The sequence below is a fragment of the Protobothrops mucrosquamatus genome, unplaced genomic scaffold (assembly GCF_001527695.2).
Source record: "Protobothrops mucrosquamatus isolate PMUCROS unplaced genomic scaffold, P.Mucros_1.0 scaffold841, whole genome shotgun sequence".
Classification (NCBI taxonomy): Eukaryota; Metazoa; Chordata; class Lepidosauria; order Squamata; family Viperidae; genus Protobothrops; species Protobothrops mucrosquamatus.
Genome location: NW_015387096.1, coordinates 210,454 through 233,227, shown reverse-complemented (window position 1 = coordinate 233,227; position 22,774 = coordinate 210,454). Strand labels below are relative to the sequence as shown.

At 35.0% G+C, this 22,774-nt stretch overlaps 1 protein-coding gene across 1 annotated transcript in view; it reads left to right on the top strand.

Annotated features, from left to right (window-relative positions):
- Positions 1 to 22,774, top strand: part of COL24A1 (collagen type XXIV alpha 1 chain) — a 131,531-nt gene that overhangs the window by 19,919 nt on the left and 88,838 nt on the right. Inside the window, exons 4-7 of the mRNA XM_029284689.1 lie at positions 4,822 to 4,875; positions 9,978 to 10,031; positions 13,395 to 13,448; positions 14,862 to 14,915. Of these exons, the coding sequence (XP_029140522.1) occupies positions 4,822 to 4,875; positions 9,978 to 10,031; positions 13,395 to 13,448; positions 14,862 to 14,915 (216 nt within the window). The remainder of the gene's footprint in view (positions 1 to 4,821; positions 4,876 to 9,977; positions 10,032 to 13,394; positions 13,449 to 14,861; positions 14,916 to 22,774) is intronic.

Below are 22,774 nucleotides of genomic sequence, written 5' to 3'. Positions count from 1 at the left end.
GAGTTTGGAGATCACAAGGCTAAGTAAAGCTGGATTAGATTGTTTCCCCATGAATTAAAAGCCATTGTTTAAATCCATTCTACTTCTGAGGCCTAGCTCTTATAGCGAAGATAAATGTATATTGTGAATATGGAATGAATTAGACCACAGCAATATTCTTTACATGAAAGCTAGATGGCAATTTTTCACCTCGTCTCCATGAATTCCCACCCAATATATTTATAGATCATACCTCTGTAGTCTTTAAGACTTCCTACGGGCATGATATCCAGAATAACATTTTCTTTGGGGTAGGGCACAAGACCGTTTCCTTATAAATGCACACACCTTCCTAAAAAACTGATACTTTAGAAAAAAAATCTGAAATGACCCAGCCTTACGTCTATGGAGAGTCTCAGTAATCCAGGTCATGGTGCTTTTTCAAAAGGCAAGTGGACTTTGTTTTTCCTTAAGATGTTTTGCTTCTCATCCAAGAAGCTGAAGAAAAAGCACCTTTGGGACATCCAGCCTCACTTTCATAATAGAGCAGTGTCGACTTACACTTAATCAAATACATAAAAAGTAGACCGTTCAGTGACAACTTGGTCAAAGTTTGCATCATAGCTAGAAAATGAATCTTTCTGTAGTGAAAGTAAAGGGAGGGCCAAGATTATTGGAATTCTAGCAGCAACGGTGTCCAAATTCATGGAGGTTTTTTTGCATAATCATAGCCATTCAGATTTCTAGATATTGCTTAGATATATTTTTTCTGTATCCTGTTTCAAATGTCAACCTGGGATATTTGTACTCTAATTCGGGATAATATTTCAGTGCCTCTGGTGTATGAATATATTCATGAAAGCTTATGCATTAATATTTTTTATAAGCTGACTTTTCCTTACCTGTCACAGCCTTGTTATTTAAGAATTTAGCAGAAACAACTTCTCGGATTGTTCATATGCACTTTCACACACCATGTATACATTTTTGTATATCCTTTTCTTTTTATGAACTTTTGCAAGCATTTTCCAATTTCTTTAATGCGCACGTTATTGTGAATACGGTAAATTCTAAATTGCCAGTTCAAAATTCTTAAAATATATTTGTTCTTCAATCTTCTCTAAATGAAAAATGACCGGTCTGAAATCCCTGTAATCATTTAAACATTATGACAGCTTTCTAATCCATCTTTGCTTCTAAGAATTATAAGAAGCTACCTTTTTGCATTCAAGCAAAACATGACTTGCCCATCAACCTAGGTCAGGGGTAGGCAACCTTGGCTCTTTTATGACTCGTAGACTTCAACTCCCAGAATTCCTGAGCTGGCATGGCTCAGCATGGAAACCTCTCCCTTTCTCCTCAGCATGGCTGGGTCAGGAATTCTGGGAGTTGAAGTCCACAAGTCATAAAAGAGCCAAGGTTGCCTACCCCTGCTGTAGGTGATACCTCTGATAGCAAAAACTGCATAATAGCTCATAGAAATTATGGAGATCTGCAGAGGCAGTGAAAAAGTTTTTCTGCTGAGGGACGGAAAGAAGGGTGGTTTGTGTTATTGTGTGACCACAGCTAATTGTGATTTAGTCAGTAAAACAAAGTCAAGCAGATTATGGGTTAGCATGTTATAAGAAGTATGTATGTATGTATGTATGTATGTATGTATGTATGTATGTATGTATGTATATACGTTGCTTGATTATAAAAATATATTTTGTTCCATGAATTACTGATCTGCAATTATTGTAGCAGACCTAGGCTGCTCCCAAATGTATTCTTTTCATTAGGTTTGTTATTTCATATGGTTTTTAATTCTGTGTATTGTTAAGTTGTCAGTCTCTTTGGTGCCATACGATTCTGTGGCTGGTTTCACATACAGTGCCAAACTATGGTTTCTTTTAACCATCTATAATTGAATAAACCACAGCAACTTAATTCGTACGATATCGTAAGCTGTACATTGTAGTGCAGAAACTACAGTGGCTAACTCGCCTGCCCAAAACCAAACAATTTGATATTGTCTTTTCAGACAATCCACATTATGTATCAATGATGTATGAGCCCTGTCTTTGCTTTTCCTTTGTTTTCCTTTTCTATTTTGCACAAATGAAACTTTAGAATCTGTCAATGTGGGCCATGTCTCTTTGTGTGTGTGTGTGTGTGTGTGCGCACGCATGCGTATCCATATATACATGTGTATTGGATAGTAGTATCTTTTGATATGCAAGTGCAGCTGTATTTTCACTTGACTAACATATTTTATGTAATGGAATTTCTATAGTTGTTTCTAGTATGTATGTGGTTCAAATAAGTAACTGTCCAAAATTGTTTTTCCGCTTCATTTTTCTGAAGTATCACATCATTGGCAATCATAAAGTGTTTTAAAGTAAAATTGCATCAGTATTGGACCAAAAAACTATGGTGGAATATTTAACATGTCCATCAATAATTATGAACGTTATTGGTTCAGTGCAGAGCCAGGAACTAAAAAAAATCTCTATATTAGTATCTTATATTCCAAAAAATGATTTTTTTGTTCCTAAAGAAATATGAAGGGAACATAATCCTTACACTGCTGTAAATACTTGAAATATGTCCACTGGTTATCAGAATGTACAATGCTAGATGTATCTGGACAATAAATTTTTAAGCAGTTATAAAGCTCTTTTTGTGGTATGTTTTGTATGCCAGGCACTCTGTATGGTTTCTCTCCATGATTAGGTGCCAAATAATTCATTGCTTATTTGGGAGTTAAATCAACCACAAAATGAGTTTCAGATTTTGTTTTAACCATTTAGCCATGCTGTCAGAATTTTGGCTTAGCCTAGTTTATGAACATGGTTAATGCCTACTCTGTGCTTATTCTTAGAGTTAATAGACAGAATGGCAACATTTACAAACCTGCTCAGGCACTATGAATAATTAACATGCTCATTTGATGCCATCTTCGCTTCTGTTCCATACATTCAATTGGCACAGGATTATCTCATTTTCTAAATCTAGACTGGCTGCTAATTTTAAAGTTCCAAAGGACAGAAAAGCTGGGAGGAATTTTTTTCTATTTATATATATTTATGAAACTATCAGTTCTCTACCAAGTGAATGACATGCATTTAATTTGTGCTCTTTTGGGTATAGAATTTTGTGTGATACTTTATTGCTTGCAGTCAAGTAAAAAAAAAACCCACACTTGACTTAAAAAACAAACAAATCAAGAACAATCAAATAAATGGAGAAGCCAGAAATGTTCCTAAGATTTATAGAATCAATTATAATAGTTCATGATTGCTGATTCCCCATCATCATAAAAAAGTGCAGGGAGAACTGAGAACTGAACTGAACAAGAATCACAGTTAATTTAGTCCATTTCCATTGTAATTTATTAAATTGCCTCCAAATATATGTGGACAACACCATTTCGGAAAGAATGATAGTTTAGTAGAGAAAGTGATTGCATTCCTGTATCTCTTACAGTACATCTCTGAATGTATCCCAACTTTTCCAGTGAAGGAGCATATTAGAAATTGTTGCCAATTGTTGAAGGTATCGAGGGATCTGGTAAGGAAATATCACTGAAACGATGATCCAGGGGGTCATGAGTTATCTAGTATATTTTTTAAAATTTAGTTAGGCTTTTACAGGATTAAACTACACAGATGTAATATATATTGGCAGCTAATTATACTTTTCATTCCTATCTCTGTCTTTATTACATCAGGCCATAATGAAAATGATTGTTGTACTACAATACTAACCCTATCTCCAAATGGAAGACTGAATATGGCATAAATTCAGGAATTGTGGTGATAACCTTTAGGATTTTGGATTGGCCTTCAGTTCTAAAAAAAATTGAGCTCCATAAAGCAAATTAATTATTTTTCTCTCAACAAAATTGATTGAGGGTAAAATGTTCCCTGATAGACCAAAAGAGTATTAAAATAACAATACTTCATTGGATATTCTTGACAGTATATTTTATAGGTGTCTTTTCTAGAGATGCAGTTTGGACAACAATCCCTAAATACTTTTAGAGCTTAGCTTGCTCAGTTGGTGTCCTACCTATTTGCCAACTGTTTCAGAGATCTTTTGGCTAAGACCTTAACTTATTTTTTGCTAACTGATGGCCTTCTTTACAAAATAGATGGTGAGTGTTTGCAAGCTTCTTGTTATTCCTGTAAGTATTCTGGAAATGGTTAGACAGTTTGTACATTTGATCAGCTCTCTGTATCTATGGAGATTTAAAGGCATTTTTAATTTTATTTGTGTATTTTTCAATAAGGATACATATAAAATTAAGAAATAGTCCAAAGTTGGCCAACCCTTCCTAAGATTTGCATGTTTATCTACTAGAAAGTTATCTTGGCTTAATCAATCAAGCAGCCATAAATATAGATGGCTGTCATAAAGTCTATTGGTTTGCAGTTTACATGGTCGTCTCCTTTTTATATTATTCCAGTACAAATACATAGATGCAAGACATACATAGATGCATCTTTCCTTATTTTCAATCCTTGATAATTTAGTTACAATCTAGACCAGGTTGTAGTGGTCATCAACTGAAGCTTCCTGCTTAAGCTGCTATTGTATATTAATTGAGTATTGTGTCTTACTAGAAGTTACTATCTGAGCCACCTAACCACTGTTTCTGTTCTTCTAAGGCACATGCTAGTCATTGTGGTATTTAGCGTAAGCACTTTTTTCAATTTCAAAAATCCTATGCACTTAGTTTACCTATTACAGGTAGGGAAACTAATGAATAATTTCAATTTCTGAAAGACAGAATTTAAGATTGTCATTCCTATGCTGGATTTTTGTGTTCATTATTTTCTTGTTTCATTTCCCCTTTAGGGACCCCCAGGTCCTCCAGGATTACCTGGCCCAGCAGGAAAGCGCGGCCCAAGAGTGAGTAAAAAATAGATATCTGTTTCCAGTAATACACCTTTTCACAATCAAGTAGACGGTTTATTTCTGAAGTGTCTTAATGCATTAAAAAAATGAAATGTTTTAAACTGCTTTTCTCTAGGAAATAAGTAGTGCATTTTGTGTTACACTGCAACTTAATGTAAGCTTTGAATTAACGTGATAGCAATATATCAGGCTATATTCTTTTCATCTTCAATTTTTTTTCATTCCTCTCATCAATGTGTTTCTGAAGTCTAATGTCCTATTTATTTGCTTTTTGGAGTGAGGTAGAATGGACTTCCTAGAATTTTACATCCTGAAGGTAGAAAGCAAAAAGCAGTGAAGAAACTGGTGTGAGCTTTTACTGCTGATATCTGTTCAGCATTGTTGAGCTCCAGGGTTTAGTGACTGTGGTTTAAAGAACATATTTCCTTTAGTTGCTGGCAAAACATTAATCAATGTGGCCATGGGCATTAAACCCTGAAATGCAACACTGGCAACAGTGAAGAAACTATTAAAGTTGCAATCTTATAATGCCTCGTTACTCTTTTGGTGTAGTAAGAATGTGATTGACTACAAGGAATTTCTATCTCTTTTGGTAATGAGTTGTATTCAGAAGTGTAACAATACACACATATTTTTTAAAAAATTAACAAATTTTCTATGAACCAAAATTCTGAAATCCAGAATTTGCCTGCTCCTTATTATAAATTTTATTATTCTCTCACGCTGGATTTTTTTTGTCTGTGAGATACTCCTATGTGAATAATATTTACATAATAATATGCACACATATTTTAGCTTTTTTCTGCTAAACATTGGTTGAGGCATTAAGAAAGGAATTTCTGGCATGTTATGATGAACAAAAGCTAACTCATCAAAAACACGTTAGTGTGGCTTATATTAAAGTTAACTGCACTGACACAGATTCCATGTGTGTTGGCAGGCAGCACATAAAAATCTTCCCTGTCAGAGAGCTGAAAATTTGGCATGTCTTTTTACCAGTTGGAGAAAGAGAAATTTCTAGGGTGTCCTTTTATTATTCCCACTCACTCTGTAAGGCTAATTATCACAGGCTAAGGTGTCAAGTGATAAACAATATAGTTAGGGAAGATGTTTGAACCCACCCATTATGGCTTCTTGTGATATGTCAGCGAGTCCATCAAGGCTCATTTGGCAATAATGACTCTAAAATAATTGTTTGATGTTATGTATGAATTGAAATGCTAACAGAAATGACAAGGCTGTATTTGTTACTCAAAATCACAAAAAAGAATGGCGTTATACCGAATTCCTTTGAATGTAGAACTCATTCCTGATAAGTAACTTTTGCATGAACCTTATTTTTGCAAATGAAGTGTTGCTGTATTGGCACATTAATTGGGACTTTGGTTACCAAAAGGACTCGGAATTGATTTTGCATCATTTTCATTAGTTAGCCTTACCGAAAGGAAGACAGATAATCCTCGAGTTACAACAGTTCATTTAGTGACCCTTCAAAGTTACAACGGCACTGAAAAATAGTGACATGACCATTTTTCATTCTTACGATGGTTGCAGCATGATCAAAGTTCAGACACTGGGAACTGACTCATACTTATGATGGTTGCAGTGGCTGGGGCCATGTGATCGCCTTTTGCGACCGACTGACAAACAAAATCAATAGGAAAGCCAGATTTATTTAACAGCCGTATTTCTTATTTAACAACAGCGGTGATTCACCCGACAACTGTGGCAAGAAAGGTTGTAAAATGGGGCAAAAGGTGTTAACTAACTTAACTGCAGTGATTCACTTAACAACTGTTTAACTTAGCAACAGTAATTTTGGGCTCAGTTTATTGTTGTAAATCGAGGACTATCTGTATGCTTTTAAACATTACCTGAATAATGTTCAATATGCTGAAAAAAACGTAATGCAGACATTCCAGCTTATCTCTTTTCATAAATAAATACATATGTAAGGACAAAAAAAACCCAGCAGTAACCAAGTAGTTACTTTCTTACTTTCTACTTCAACCATGAAACAGAAATACTTGCCACCTCCATGTTTTGCAATCTATCAGAATGGTATAACAATTCACACACACGCTTAGGTTTTCATAGTAGAGAAATATGGCAGTTACGTTATATCAGGTCTCTATGTAGGAGGTTTTACATGGTTTCCACCCCCTCTTCTGGAAAAAAATGGAAGAAAATCTCTATTTTTACACAGTGTGTATCCGATGTGGTCAATACAACTAAAAACACCCATGTTTTAGCTGAGCAAAATATGTGATGAATATATTGTTTAGTCTCTCTCCTGTGACTCATTATGCCAACAGGATGCCAACAGGATGCTTTTCAAGATTCTCAAAAACTCAGAGGAGGGCAGTATGTGTTCTTTTCCTGGTCTATTGCTAGTTATGATTCCAAACATAGCCGTACAAACTAGTAGTAGCCTTTGAGGCCCTTTGTCCAATTTCCTTTTAATCTATCAAAATTGGTGGCTAACAACAGATGTGGTGAGGGAAGGAGTATTCTAATTTTACGGCTCTGGTTCTTCTTCCTTTAGTAGACACACTGTATATGCGAAAGAATACATTGTCCGTATTTTGAAGATTCTGCATTACAGGTAGTCCTCGATTTACAACAGCTCATTTAAGGACAGTTCAAAATTAAAACGGCACTGAAAAAAGTGACTTATGACCCTTTTTCACCCTTGCGATCGTTGCAGCTTCTCCACCATCATGCGATCAAAATTCAGATGCTTGTCAACTGACTCATATTTACGACGGTTGCAGTGTCCTAGGGTCATGTGATCCCCTTATGCAACCTTCGGACAAGCCAAGTCAATTGGGAAGCCTGATCCACTTAACAACTGAGTTACTAACTTAATAACTGCAGTGCTTCACTTAACAACTATGGCAAAAAGGGTCATAAAATGGGGCAAAATTCACTTAACAAATGTCTCACCTAGCAACAGAAAATTTGGGCTCAATTGTGGTCGTAAGTCGAGGACTACCTGTATTTTATATACCTATATGAGTTCTTCCTTCATTCAGCTTTGTTTCATGTTATTTTTTGTCCGGGAGGTAATTTAGCCATATAATCATTTTGTTTGCATTACATGTAGTTTTTCTATCTTGTCAATATCCTTTCTGAAGTGGGGTAATTAGAACTCTACACAGAATTCCAAGTGTGCTGTCACATAATAGTTTTGTATAAAAGTATTATTATATTGGCTATCTTATTTTCAATTTACTATCAAATGGTTTCAAGTAGAAAGATGGCTTTTTCACATTGGCCATTTGATTGACAATTTCCTTTTGACCATAATTCCAGTTTCAGCTTAGCCCAAATCCCACTATCAGATTTTTCCTAAATGTTGATCTTCTCTGGTGCTCTCCAGATATTTTGCATTAGGACTCCTGATGCTGACAAGATTGGCTGAATATTCCAGAAATGATAATCCAACAATATCTAAAAAGATCCTTGTTGTCAAAGCTATAGTTGTCAGGACATCTCCTATAATAATGGACAAAACAAAAACTGGTTCTGCAGCTTAATGTTTGGAAAAATTGAATACCCAAATTTATTTTAGGAAGAAGATATATCATGTTAATTGATAGAGTTGGATTTTAATGTTTGCTCCTTTGTATTCTTGCTACTCATTACTCAGATGTTCCATTTATTGTGTTAATGAAGAGATTCTTTCACTGAGTTAATGTTTGTTTACTCGATTTTCTTTGTATTATTGTTTTTTTTTATTTTTTTGTACCAGATACGTTTTGTATGTATTTTTCTATGTAAGTTACAAAGACTCAGTTTGATTGCAGCAGCACAGAAATATCTTTGAATGAATGTTTGAAATGTTAAGTGACTTATTCTCTATATTAATTGGCACAGCCTTCAGTCTGTAGGGTGAAGAGAAGAAGATCTCTTAGGTTAGTGTGAAATTGTCAGCCCTTCAAAGTTGTCCAAATCAGGAAACAGTCAAATCAGGAAACAGTCAAATCAGAAAAACTAGAACTACAGCTACTCCTTTGTTAATAACTATTCATTCAGTTACTGTTCAGAGTTACTGCGGCAATAAATGAATTTAGCTATGCCCAATTCCTGAAGTTATGACCGTTGCAATGCAGCTGCAGTCACATGCTCAAAATTCAGGCACCTGGCAGCTGTCCTGTACTTAAGACCACAGGGCTGTTTCAATTCCCCCCCATCCTTCTGTGTCCCCCCCCCTACACATCTGCCCTTTTGATTGCCTTGCACACTGCCACCTCTGCTGTGGTCCTGCTGCTGTGCTAGCTTTGCCACTCTGAACTCTACTTCTGTCTATGCTTCGCTGGCCCTTTTTGCTCTGCCAGTCCTGCTGCACCCAGTTGACCTTTGCCATCTTATTCTTGCTGCTGCTGCTGCTGCTGCTGCTGCTGCTGAGTCTGGCTCTTTGTGAGGAAGCTGCTATCCATGCTAGACCTTCTTCCAAAGGCCATGCACGCCTTTGTACAAATCGCACGTGCCTTTGTTCAGATCATGTATGGCCTCCTCGCAAGGCTAGGAAGCCTTCCAAAGCCTTGTGAGAATGCTGCACATGATTTGGACAACCCTGCACACAGGCTTGAAAAGAAGGCCTGGAATGACCAGAAGCTGCCTCACAAGGCCAAGGCAGGTGCTCCTAGTCAGCAGGACGAAGATGGGGTGTGTGACAGAGGGATTGAAGCACAGGGTGGCCAAAAGGACAGAGATGGGGAGGAGATAGGTGAGTAGGGGGAGTTGAAGGGGAGGCAATCCCTTATCTTATAGAGGTTTGGAGCTGGGAAGAACCAAGATGGGAATGGCTTAGATTGGCATCGGTTTTTACCTAATGATTTGCTGTGATTTAGTTAATGACAGCAACTGGGACTGCCAGGAAGAAACCTCTCTTGAATCTATTCCTAATATCTTCCTTATTTTGGGGGGCTCAAAGTTTAGTTGTAATGGTTTCTGAATAATTTCTTTAGACCAATATTCATGACACCCAACATAAAAAGGTTAATAATCCCTGAGAAATGTCCTTGCACAAATGAAGTTCCTTCCTTACTGTTCTTTGTAATTACATATTTTATATTTTATATGTTCCATAGGGTATTCCAGGCCCACATGGAAACCCTGGGCTGCCAGGCTGGCCTGGTCCAAAGGTATGCTACACATGAGTAATGTCGATGATTTTTCACTTAGCAACCATGTCCCTTTGCTTAACAACCAAAGGGGAAATACTATAGTACGCTCATCATGGCCACATGATTTTCCACTTAACAACTGCATTGCTTAGCAACCAAATTACCTGTCCCAGTTGTGGTTCCTAAGTGAGGACTATCTGTAAAAGCAAAACCGGGCACATTATTTTAAATGTGGTTTATGCTTTAAAAGGCAAGGGTTAACAAAGCAGCCATTTTTATATTATGTTTTCACACACACATTATTCAAAGAAAATACGTGAATACTGCAATAAAGGTTTTGCCTCGGCATTCCTATTTTATTTGTTTAGCAATTTTCTAAGCTTTGCTACCTGAAGGGTAAAATACTGTAATGCTTTGATAGAGTCAAATCTAGTAGGCAGATTAAAAGAGAGGTCCAATAGCAGAAACTATTTATATAGCTCTGGACAGCTGTATGGAATTCTGGAGAGCCTTCAACTCGGATTTAGTTATAGCTCCTTGATAAATGGTTACAGGATAAAAACAACTAGAGCCATTTGTTCTAATACAGTTCCTTAGGGTGGGAATCTGACCTGTAGTGACAAGTGTAAAAAACTGCTCCCAGGCAGTTAGCAGCATTAGATAAACTTTGCACAGGCTAATGTAAAACAAAGTACTCTGTAATTTTTGAGTGTTCTGAATATCTAGCACAGCAAATGGAGAATATTTTGGCTTGGTGGTATCTGTAGCAGAACATCCAGATTCAGCCATAGTTTCATTCCATATACAGCATTAACCTTCTGAACTCTCAACCTTCCTCCTTCTGTTATATATTCAAGATGGACAGTATTTAATATTTATTTGCTACGTATATGTAGGGGTGTGGGTCTATACATATATTATACATAGTATGTTTAGGTGTGTGTCATGAATGTGTTTCACATTTTTGATGTGTGCCGTTGTGCCCACAGTAAAAAAATGACAATAAAGGTTATCTCTATCTCTCTATGTGAATCTGGGTTAGTGATGTTTGGGTTAATTTGGAAATTTAGGTGGGTTTTTTTTGCATGAATGATGCAAGGGGGAGGAAAATACTGCAGCAACAAATTCAAATATAGTGAATAAAGTTTTGACAAGGAATGGTTCCTTGTTGCTTCACTTGCAACTTCTTAATTTTCTCCTGCTCAGTGTAAGGAAGTGAAAATATAATTATGATGGACAGTGAGAAATTAATAGGCCAGAGAAGCTGGCAATTCTTCAACTGGAAGCCAGAGAAGAATTTAAGAATTAGTAGAACTTCCATCACTTTCAAGACAGGTTTAATCCTTTCCACGTTTAGCTCAGTAGAACTTCACCAGCTTCTCTAATTATCCTGAACAGTTGTTTTTACCAAGATTATGTCAGCCTACATCAATAGTCACCAACAGGTTTGAGCAGGCAGCCCAAAGAAATTTATTTTGTTGATCCCAAGCTTAAATGTTCTGTGGGTTCTCAGAACACCTAATACTTAAGCTCTTGTTATTGATAGGATCCGCTGCCTGTCTGTAAAAAAGAAATAATAAAAATCCCACCTCTTCAAGTTTTAGAATAATTAGGAGAGACAGATTGAAAAATGGGTTAATATTACATCATTTAAAACAGTCATTAACAAAAGGAATGAAGAAATATCCCACACATGAGAGATCCTGAACAAAATTAGTGCTGTAAAATTTTGAAATAGTTAAGTAATTGGTAATATAAATATGATGACTTCATTTTGTCATATATTTTAAAATTTGTTTAAGAGACAAAGATACCTTATTAATATAGCTATATCCTTTTCCAGATTGTACAAATTGCCTCTTTGGGTTTAAATAATAGCAGTATTCCAGTATTTGAGAGTTTATTTGTATTTGGGTTTAAGTATTTGTTTTAAAGTATTTTAAATTAAGTTTAAGTATTTGGCTTTAAATAATAGCAGTATTCCAGTATTTGAGAGGCTGCCACAAAGAGGAGGAGTGAAGTAACCTGGAATTAAGGAAAAACTTCCTGACAGTGAGGACAATTAACCAGTGGAACAGCTTGCCATCAGGTGTTGTGGGTGCTTCATCACTGGAGGTTTTTAAGAAGAGACTGGACAGGCGCTTGTCTGAAATGGTATAGGGTCTCCTGCTTGAGCAGGGGGCTGGACTAGAAGATCCCCACGGTCCCTTCCAGCTCTACCCTATTCTGATTTACATTTGTATGTAAGAATACTGTAGAAGCTGACATTGTGTGAAGTCATTATGCAAATCATGTACTTGTTCCATTTTGCTACTCAAAATGACTCAAGTACATAATTCGTATCATTTGTACAAAGACATCATGATATACTGCACATGGTGCCACTAAGACCCTCTGTACCTCTGGCCTTCATGGATGCACTGTTTAAATAAAAAATGATTCAGCTCCCTTGAGTGGATATTCCCAATTCAGGAAAATTAGTTTACAACCCTAACAAATCAGGCCACGTGTTTCAAAAAAAACATGGTTTCCAAATAGGCTTAAGACAGGAATCAGCAATGTATTATCCACACATGCCAGAATTATCAAACATAGATGCATTTGTATACCTCCCAAACTAAAGAAAATATTATTTTAAAAAAGTATGTTAATACCTATGAGAATTTAACACCTATGAGATTATAGAAGCTCTCAGAAAAGAACCTTGAAGTCAAGTAAGATGTGGGCTTGTTCATTACAAGCTTTCTCACTTGCGGTTGGAGAAATTTTAAAACTTGCCCATTTTACTTTGGCAGGCAAAAAGGTAATTACTTTGCTATTGCCTCAGACGTTTGCTAACATTAAACTATGCTTAAGCTGAGTAAATGCAGAAAAGAAAATTAGGAGAAAATTTAAGGAAAAGAAATGAAGGGAAAACATGTTAGAATAAGAGAAAGGTAGAGGAACACAAGAAAGGAAAATATTATGAATTATTGGGGATATTTTTTGATGCAGCTTTACTGCTTGAAGATTAAGGAGATTGAAGAATAGGGATATCTTTTATTAGAATAAGATGGTGGTAATTTAATTTGTCCTTTTTGAATTATATACTACCAGAGAAGTATTAAATATATCTAAAATATAGCTACTAGAATACTAAAACTGTTTTTCTATTTCTAGATCTAAGTCATCTATACAAACTCCTAGAAGAGCTAATGTTGTAAAATGCATATAAAAATACCTCCAATATATAATAGAAATTATTTCTTTGATTAAAGTGTTATTTTATATATTTCATTGAATCTATACTGTATATTCTTCTCCTAAATAACATATTCACTTCTAAGAAATATTAGCAATAATACCTGTGCCTTATATATTAATTTAATTTTGTTTTCCCAGGGCCCAAAAGGTGATCCAGGGTTTTCCCCAGGACAAGCAAAGCGTGGAGAAAAAGTAAATGAGTAATATTGCTCATAGTCTTATTTGTACTGTATGATTAATGTTTTATGTCCAATTTAAAATTATAGGAGGATTATGTAGACAAATGAAATTGTGGTTTGGAAAGTTAGGAATATTTTCTTGTTAAAGCAAGGGCATCAACAGAAATTCCCTGCTTTCATCAAAATGACGAAAGCAATGTCATACTGCAAGCTACATCTCTTCGGTGGGAGGATGACTCACAATGCACAAACAAAAGGGGAAAGAAAATGATGGGTTTGTCTAATTGTTGAAAATATGGATTTCATAATGTGCTATTGCATTGTTATTGATTTTCTTTTGGATACAATCTATTTCCATGATTAATTTTGTTTGGAAAGACTTCTTTGGTACATCTGCAGGTTCTTTTGCTTTACGTTACTAATTTTGAAAACTAATAGACTGTAGAAATGGATACTGCATGTTTTATATATGAAAAAAAGGTTGGAACTATTCTACTATTAAGCAATGATTCTGTCTATTTATTGAAAATGGTGCTATTGATACACCCCAGGGCAGTCAAGCTGTAATCTAACTGTGATCACCTTGCGATTTTATTGTTATTACAAGATTCACCATCCAGATCTTGATGCAAAAGAGTAATATGTAAATCAGACATGTCAAACTCACAACGTCACATGACATCGCGCGATGTATCGGAACTTTTTCTCCATTGCCGGCAATGGGGTGGGTGTGGTTTCCTTGTGACGTATTCGGTCTGCGGGCCGGCAGTTTGACACTCCTGATGTAAATGGTATCATCTGTTTTGAATTCAGTTTAATTCTTGATGATTTCATGGATATGTCTGTATAGCTTTCTTGTGAACAAAATGGAGTTTGCATTATTTCCATCAATATTTTTTCAGTGTGCTGTCCTTGTGTTTCCTGGTGGTTTACCAACAAAACAAAAATCAGATATACTATTTAATTTTTTAAAATAATAATGTGTTAAATGTACATCAGAAAATCAGCAAGGAACAGCTACCTATTTTTGACTTCTGGACTTCATTTTTAATACCAGCACTTAATCAGGAGTGAATTTTTGTGGAAGAATTATAAACTAGCAGAATTTATAATTCTTCCACAAAAATTCACTCCTGATTATTCTTTATTTCAGAAATATAATTTAAGAAAAGCAAGGCATGATTACTGCTGTACTACCAAGAATCAGGAATCCTTGCTAGTTCACTGCTGTTCACACAAAGATCTGCAGGAGATTCTCTGAATCTCTGGCTTAAAGTTACTGAAGTATGCTAATGCTAGAAGCAATGCAATGATAATTGGTCATATTGAAGTAGTTTGAGGGCTATGGGGAACATAATCTTTTCAGAGTATATAGTTATTCTTCGATCTGGTATCATGCTACATTAACGTTATACTAAATTTATAGGGCGATGCAGGATTAACAGGGTTACCTGGCATAGAGGGTCTCAAAGGTGAAAAGGTAAGATTTTTTAAAATATGTTTGTTTGTAGGCCATTATTAAGGCTTATAATTACAAATAATTTAATGCTCATATGTAAAAGGAATTTCTTACAGATTACAGAATCTGAGGTTGAAGTTTGTCATCAGAGCCACTCCTGATACTGAAAATGTAGGAAACAAAGTTTTCAATAACCAATAAGACTTCAATGAAACATTGTTTAAATAAATCTGTTTTGAAAAAGAGTTTCCAAGAAAAGCCCTGTTACAAGAATATTAATTACTTGAATACGGCACCATGGCTACCTTGGAAATGATGGAAACTTACAAATTAATTGTAATTTTGTGGCAATTGAGGTGCTCCAAACTGACCTTAAGACGATAAACATACTTTAATACGTATAAAATACATTCTTGATTTATCATATACCCAACTCTAATATGACACAAAGAAGACTCAATACTATCACTCGAATACTAACGAATAAACCACATCTCTGAAGTGGTTTAGATAATCTCACTAGTCTCAACTAATCCGATTAAGTTATAGATTATAAATATTTCTGAGCAGAGAATCTTAGGGAACCTGAAAAAGCATTATAATATTCATATATAATTATTTAGCTTTCATATAATACGCTGCAAGACTGTATAAAAAAGTACTTTGAAAAGTTTATCTCTTTTTTCGTTTTAGAGATCAAATGTATTCATTTGCATAATGTCTCCTATGTTATAATTACATTATGTAGCCAAATCTCTCTTTCTATGAATCCTCTTGTCTGAAATATAGAGCTTTGCAGCTTACACCATGGATATTCGTAAGACTTTTTCCCATTAGGCAGAACTACAAAATGTAATGCGACTGTAATTTTTGTAACCAAATCACTTTGAAAATACAGCACAATTTTAGTTGGCATATAAGCAATATAGTACATGCTGGGCTTTTCAGTAAAGCATTAGCTGCTTGTTGGGCAGCAATGAGCAAAGGCAGAACCATAGCTTATATACTCTTGCAAAGCCAAGAGATAGAAAAAGGCAGACATAGTGTAAATTACACTATGACGTTAAAATGTTTTGATAAATCTATCTAGGTGACCTTAATATAATTTATGTCCTCCTATTAGTTAGCATGCTAGCCACGCTCTCTGAGTGTTCAACGAATATAAACAATTTGACTAGCACTGATGATGTTACCTAGTTTGGGTAATGAAACGTCTGCAAGAAAAAAAGCAAGTTTTCAGAGAGCACCAAAGTCTCCGAATTTCAACCTGAGCTACAAATATTTTCCTTTATCGATAAACAATTTGGTTTACTGGACCACAGATTCCTGATGGATTTTTTTCTTTTGTTGCTACTCAGGATCAATTCAGCTTGATGTGAATTTTCTTACAAGGGCACATCCATCAGCATGCATCTTAATAAATTTTACTATTTTTTATTATTTGTGTTCTGGAACAATTCCTTGTTGAAAGAAACTGACATTTCAATTCAAACTTTGTTTTACTTTTTTAGAATAATGCTTTGTATTTCTTCAGGATTCCATGTCCTAGAACAGGGACATTTAAAAACAAGATTAATATTAAATTTGAATGCTATTTATCTGGCTAGTCTGATAACTAATCAATTTAGCGATCTTTATTGATTGTCAGATCTGCATGATCTTCAAAGAAATAGGATTGAATTTTGTATTCTTTCAAAGTACAAAATAAATGTTTTACCACAACAGCCTTTCATTGTAGAAAAAAATTGTAGTAAATTTATTTTACTTTTAGTAAATTTATTCACTTTATTTTAACATTGTTGATTAATGGAACTTCTTTCATCAACTAAAAAAAAACAAATCTTCACTTACTGCACCAATATTCCTTGGATGGTACATTTACCTGGAACTGAAAATTGTATGTTGGTTGTACTTTATTTTATTTTTTTAAAATCTATATATTAGTAGGTCCAACATTATTAGTAATTCTAATCAATTAGCAGCTCATGTTGCAGGTTCCACCAAGATGAATAGGGCTCATTTTGAAAACTAAGGTCGATCCCTTTTTAAAAAAGAGGTAACTATGGCTCTAGACATTGTTGTCCTATATGTATTTAAAATCCAATGAAGTTATTCAGATCCATAAACAATGTTTAATATTCGTCAAGCTGTAGATGACAAAAAAACAGATTAATGTTAAATGAAGATTGTTCTTCATTATCATCAAAAAACACAACACAAAACTGGTACCCAACAACAAAATTCTGGTCCCAATTGCCCTCATAACCCGAGAACTATCTGTCCATATATTCAGGACATCCAAAGCAGCTGCCTCTAATTCAGAACTAACTACTTAAGCCTCATAATATCATTTTAGACTGAGTCACAAGCTTTTACAAAATGTTTTAGTAAAATACTATAATAACAAATTTTAAAAATTACAGTTTGCTACGCATCCATGACACTAAAACGTATCTGCCTGAGGTTAGGATGAGGTTGCACTGTTTGGTTATTTGTTTCTTTATCGATTTTATCACTGGATATGGGTTGAATTCATCCACTCAGTTCTGTCCTTCTGGCAGTCAAATGAATGTGATACAGGCAGGCATTACAAAATGTATATGATATTAAAGTTTATGGTATGACCAACAGAATGTAATTTGTTTGATTTTGGTTTTGTATGTTTTAAAAATCCAGTCTTTTTTAATAAAACAAGATTTATGGGTCCATATAAGAGATTTCAAACTTGTGATGCCATAACTCTAAAATGTAAACAAATTGTTTAACAACAAGCCCCCCTCGTGAATAAGGTTGAGCAAGAAATAAATCATTACATTTTCATTTATATGTCAAATGAAACAATAGAATAGAAATAGAAATTTGCAGCTTTATAAAGTAAAACTAAAAAAAATGAAGCAATCCAATTTAAAAACATATTTTAAATGAGAAAAATAAGCTTTTTTGTATCATTCCTACTTTATTTTTGAGGAAGATATTTTCATTTTTTGTTTCAGATTAATTTTTCATGGCTCAATGCTTTTTATAGCAGCAACTAATCCTTATTTTGATGTCAGCTTGTCCAGGCAGAGTAGAAACAAGTTCAGTCAGTGATCCAGCTTTGTGCATCAAAGGATTAGATACGGTTTGTATGTAAAAAAAAAAAATTGCTGTTAGAACTCGTTCTTGTCCTGCCTGAACAAGCTGACAGCCATCTTGTCCAACAAAATCCATCAGGTTTCTGAATGCTGAGTTGGAACCCTGTCAGAACGTGCTTTGGACATGGTTAAGATAAAGCTGGCTGTCAGCTTATCCAGGCAGAGTGGGAGTAAGTTTTGGTAGTGAGCTTGTTTTCCACAAATAAGCCCCACAAAAATGTGCAATTCTCATCAAATCTGTTTTTTACTTCCCTGGATGGTCTGGCTTATTCATAATGACTACTCCAACTTTGTATTTTCTATGTACTGTATGAGGGTGCACCAGTAAACGGTTATAATATATATTTTCTGTTGCTTTCAATCAATATGCATGTAAGAATAGAAACAGAAAAAAATGTATTAATATAGTAAAATGGATTTCAGACACGTAAATTCAGTTCAAATTTTAATTGGGATTCAGACAGCTGTTAAGGTTTCTACATGTGTACAGCTTTTGATCCCACAACAAGACCTCTGTGTTATTTCCCAGCCACTCACTCAGAAGAGTTGATCAAGAGAAAAATTGAATGTGATGTAACTATTGCAAATGTCTTGCTGGGAATATGTGGAAGGCATACGTGTTTATATAATTGGGAATAACTTTACTTGTACAAAATGTCAAGCATGTTTTTTAAAGTATAGCTAATTAATTTGAAGAATTGCTAACCAAATTTCAAACAAATATGTAGAGGCTGCTAATTATGAAAAACAATGGGTTTAAACATGTAATTTATTATTGTGTCTTCTAGAGTTTATTTTAAACAGAACAAGAATAATATATCAGCATGAATTCATGTTGGATTCACCAGTGCTGTAAACAAGACATGACACATCAGCATGCTTCATCTGAAAATTGTTACACATTGTAGACAAATGTGAAATTTTATTTATTGGATTTATAGCCAATGTTTCATTCAGAAAAGAGTATAGTAAAGTTTTTAGATTCTAAAGTTTCTTTCAATGTATAAAATTAATACAGTGAGGTTTAAACAATAGCCAGAAGCCTGCCTTACATTCAACTACTATTTAATTTATTCCAGGTGAGAATAAAAAAGCATTATAGTTCCAAAATTACAGATCATCCCAGTACAGGTAGTCCTTGACTTACAACTACAATTGGGAACAGAATTTCTATTGCTAAGCAATGGAAGGTTGTTAAGTCAGTTGTGTCAAAGTTTATGACCTTCCCTCCCCTAGTTATTAAGCAAATCACTGCAATTGTTAAGTGACTCGCACAATTGTTAAGGGAATCTGGCTTTCTCTATTGGCTTTGCTTGTCGGAAGCCAGCTGGGAAAGTTACAAGTGGCGAACACATGACCCCAGTACATAGCAACCATCATAAATGCATGCCGGTTGCCAAGCACCCACATTTTGATCACATGACTTGACAAGGCTGCCATGCTCGTAAATGTGAGAGACAGTTGTAAATCATTTTTTAAAATGCCATTGTAACTCAGAACTAAGTGAATGTTTGTAAGTCAAGGACTGCCTGTAATTAAAAGAAAACTGGATTAAAAGCACATGTGTTTTTCAAAAAAAGCTGTATGAAATGATAGTTATACAAATTCAATGACTAGAATGAGTTCTGTTCACTTTGTCAATTTTTCCCCCTCATTTGTATGCATGTCTGAAAACAATTAGTAGCTGTGGTCTACCGTCTGGATTCTCAGACAGAAGTTACTGCTGTAACCAGTGATGGGATTCAAATATGTGAACAACCGGTTCTCTGTGTGGATGCTGCTTCCGGAAGTCCGTTCTGGGCCTGGGCAACAAAAAATTAGCTGGTGCGAACCAGCTGAATCCCACCACTGACTGTAACCCAACATTTCTCTTAAAAGCCCAAGAAAATGGGGCAAGCCCTGGCCACATAAAAGTATTACACCTACTGCCTGATAAGCAAGGACCTCTATCAGCTGCAATGTCTCTTTATCTTTACAGAGGAATTGTCACTAACATGTATTTCCATTGTTAGCTTTAAAACCCTTTAGAATAACCACGAAAAAAAGAGTTAGATCTCCTTTATGTACAAGAAGAGGGAGCGAAATGTACTGATGGATGAATATGGACAGTGGAAAAATATTTAGGAACTCCAAGAATGGATATTTATGTTCAGACCTACTTTACATGTGAAGGATTTGTCCTTGCTCTTCAAATAACCCCTTGCTTTATTGATACTGAATTTTAAGAAACAGGTAACTACTGTAGCTACCTCTGTATTGTCAAGCTATCATCACATAATTCATTTTACCAAAAACTTCCCCAAAAAATGATAATAGAATGCTTTCAAAAAATACTGCCCTCCAGATCAAACTGTACACGTGGATGATTTCATAATGGACGTCTGTAGGGGGCTTGGAAAATGGTTAATTGTGTGTTGTGATCTTGCACTGCCAATGCCTACCCTTTTTATACTTCTGTTGCAATTATCTAAGGGGTGGAGCTCATATTGTGAAATTATGTTTCATACTTTTGATTAATTCTCAGCTTACTGTTTCTGGCCAATGCCTTTCTTAATTTAGACTTGAATTTGTATTATTATCAGCCCTAAATTGATCTACTCCAGAATGAAGACTTCATTTATCTATACTCGCCTAATGGGGGTTATAGATGGTTGTTTCTTCCTTCCGAGGCTAGAACTGAGAGGACACCCATCAGCTTCATTCCTGAGGGAACTATATTTCCTCACTCCTGGTCCAGCACCTTAACCATTACACTACGCTATCTCTCACCAGTTAATATACTGTATATTATGGGATTTCCCCCATAACAGTATATGGTATATTTCCCATGATATACAGCACATTTGATTAGAAAGTTTCCCAGAACTTCCTAATTATTTTGAGTTATTCAACAAGTTCGCATCAGCTATCTTACTGACATGCTTCTATTGTCATAAGAATAAAATATTTTTTTTAACATATAAAAAAATAGTTCTAGCAAATTTACTTTTCTAGTTAAATTCTTAGAGCTCTGTTGAGTAGCGTTTCTTTTATAATCAAATTAGCTTCTCAAGATGCTCTGAAAAAGATTTGGGATTAAAAAACTACTTCATTTATATACAAATTTGAATAATTATAAATGTATAATTATACGTTGTATGTTACATAAAACAAATCTACATTTGACATCAGCCAGGTGACATATTAGAAATTTTAAAAAGTAATTGTACTGAGATAAGGATTTCTCTCTGTATATATCAGTAATATTTTCCGGTCTTACTTCATGTCTTGAAATTTTGCCAAGTCTAAAAACTAAATTTGGCAAAATTCTCTTGGGAGAGACCAAAAAAAATCTGTTTATATGGGGACATCTGGTAGTGTTTTAGACTTCAGTGCAACATTTGTTTTTTGTTTTTTTTATATACCTGCAGGGTTTAGTGGGATATTCAGGACAAAGAGGGATGCAAGGGGAACCAGTAAGTAAAACAATCATGATTTGATATGCCATGTATTAATCCCAAATATTTAATAAGCTCTTCATGCTTGCTTGCTTGGCTCGTTGTCAAATGTCTTTTGTGTGAATATGGGCCAATGTTTAATCCTGCACACCAGTTTAAATCTCACATATCAGAGAACCATTGCTAATCAGAATAAAAAGCAGTGAGCTGGAGAGATGGATCGCTAATAAATTGCTTAGATATTTATGGTTTAATGATTCAGAAGAAGGCAATGTATCTTGCAGCATTTTAAAAAAATGAAAGCATGCCCAGCTGTTAACAGGTTTTTGGTTGATTTCCACTATGTACAAAAACATACGTTAATTCATTAAATTTAAAAAACATACTAAAATGTCCAAATGTTCTTTTGGAATAACAGAATAGTAGAATTTATGTAAAGTAATGTAGTAAGTTATAGGCTACCTCTTGCTGTTAAAAAGAAAACTAGAGGAATTATAACTATGTCACTATTCACAAATCTGTCATTACTCCCAACACTCCAGAGACTTTTTGAGTCACTAAAAATAAGCATTAGCCTCAGCTTTTGAATTATTTAATTAGGATATTTGATGAGAGTTGGAGTTGATGGCATCCAGTTGTAGATGACCAACGCATTGATACTTTCATTCCAATCTAAGTAGCAATTATACAGCCATAGTTAGCATTAGTTTGTGCACCCTGCTTACAAATCTCACTCTTTTCTCTAAAGAAAATTTACAGTTTCTTTTATTTTTTTCCCTATACAACAGGCATGTCAAACTCATGACGTCGTGTGATGTATCGGAACTTTTTCCCCATTGCCAGCAATGGGGTGGGCGCGGTTTTGGCATGATGCATCAGTTTGACATGCCTGCCCTACAAGTTTTCTAAAAAGACCCTACAAAATGGCCATGCTCTTTCCCTCATTTTGAGTTACATTCTCCACTGCTTACTTGAGTTGTGCTGCTGCATACAGAATATGTTTTATGTAAGCTTAAATGAAGAGTGGACTTGTACTGAATATTTCATACTTACATAGATGATTAAACTGTATTTTTTGTCTTCTCAATTTAGGGAATTCTAGGAATGACTGGCAACCCTGGGGCTCTTGGTTACCCTGGCAGGCAGGTGCAGTAACTATACTTCAAACCTAAATTACCAGAAATTGTATTTTTTTAAAAAATATATATACATCAAGATCTCCCTACCTAATTTAATTTGTAGTTGTATCTTATTTAATGTGTGTAGTTTGTTTNGAACGCGGCGGAACCGCGTTCCGGCACCTTTTTCC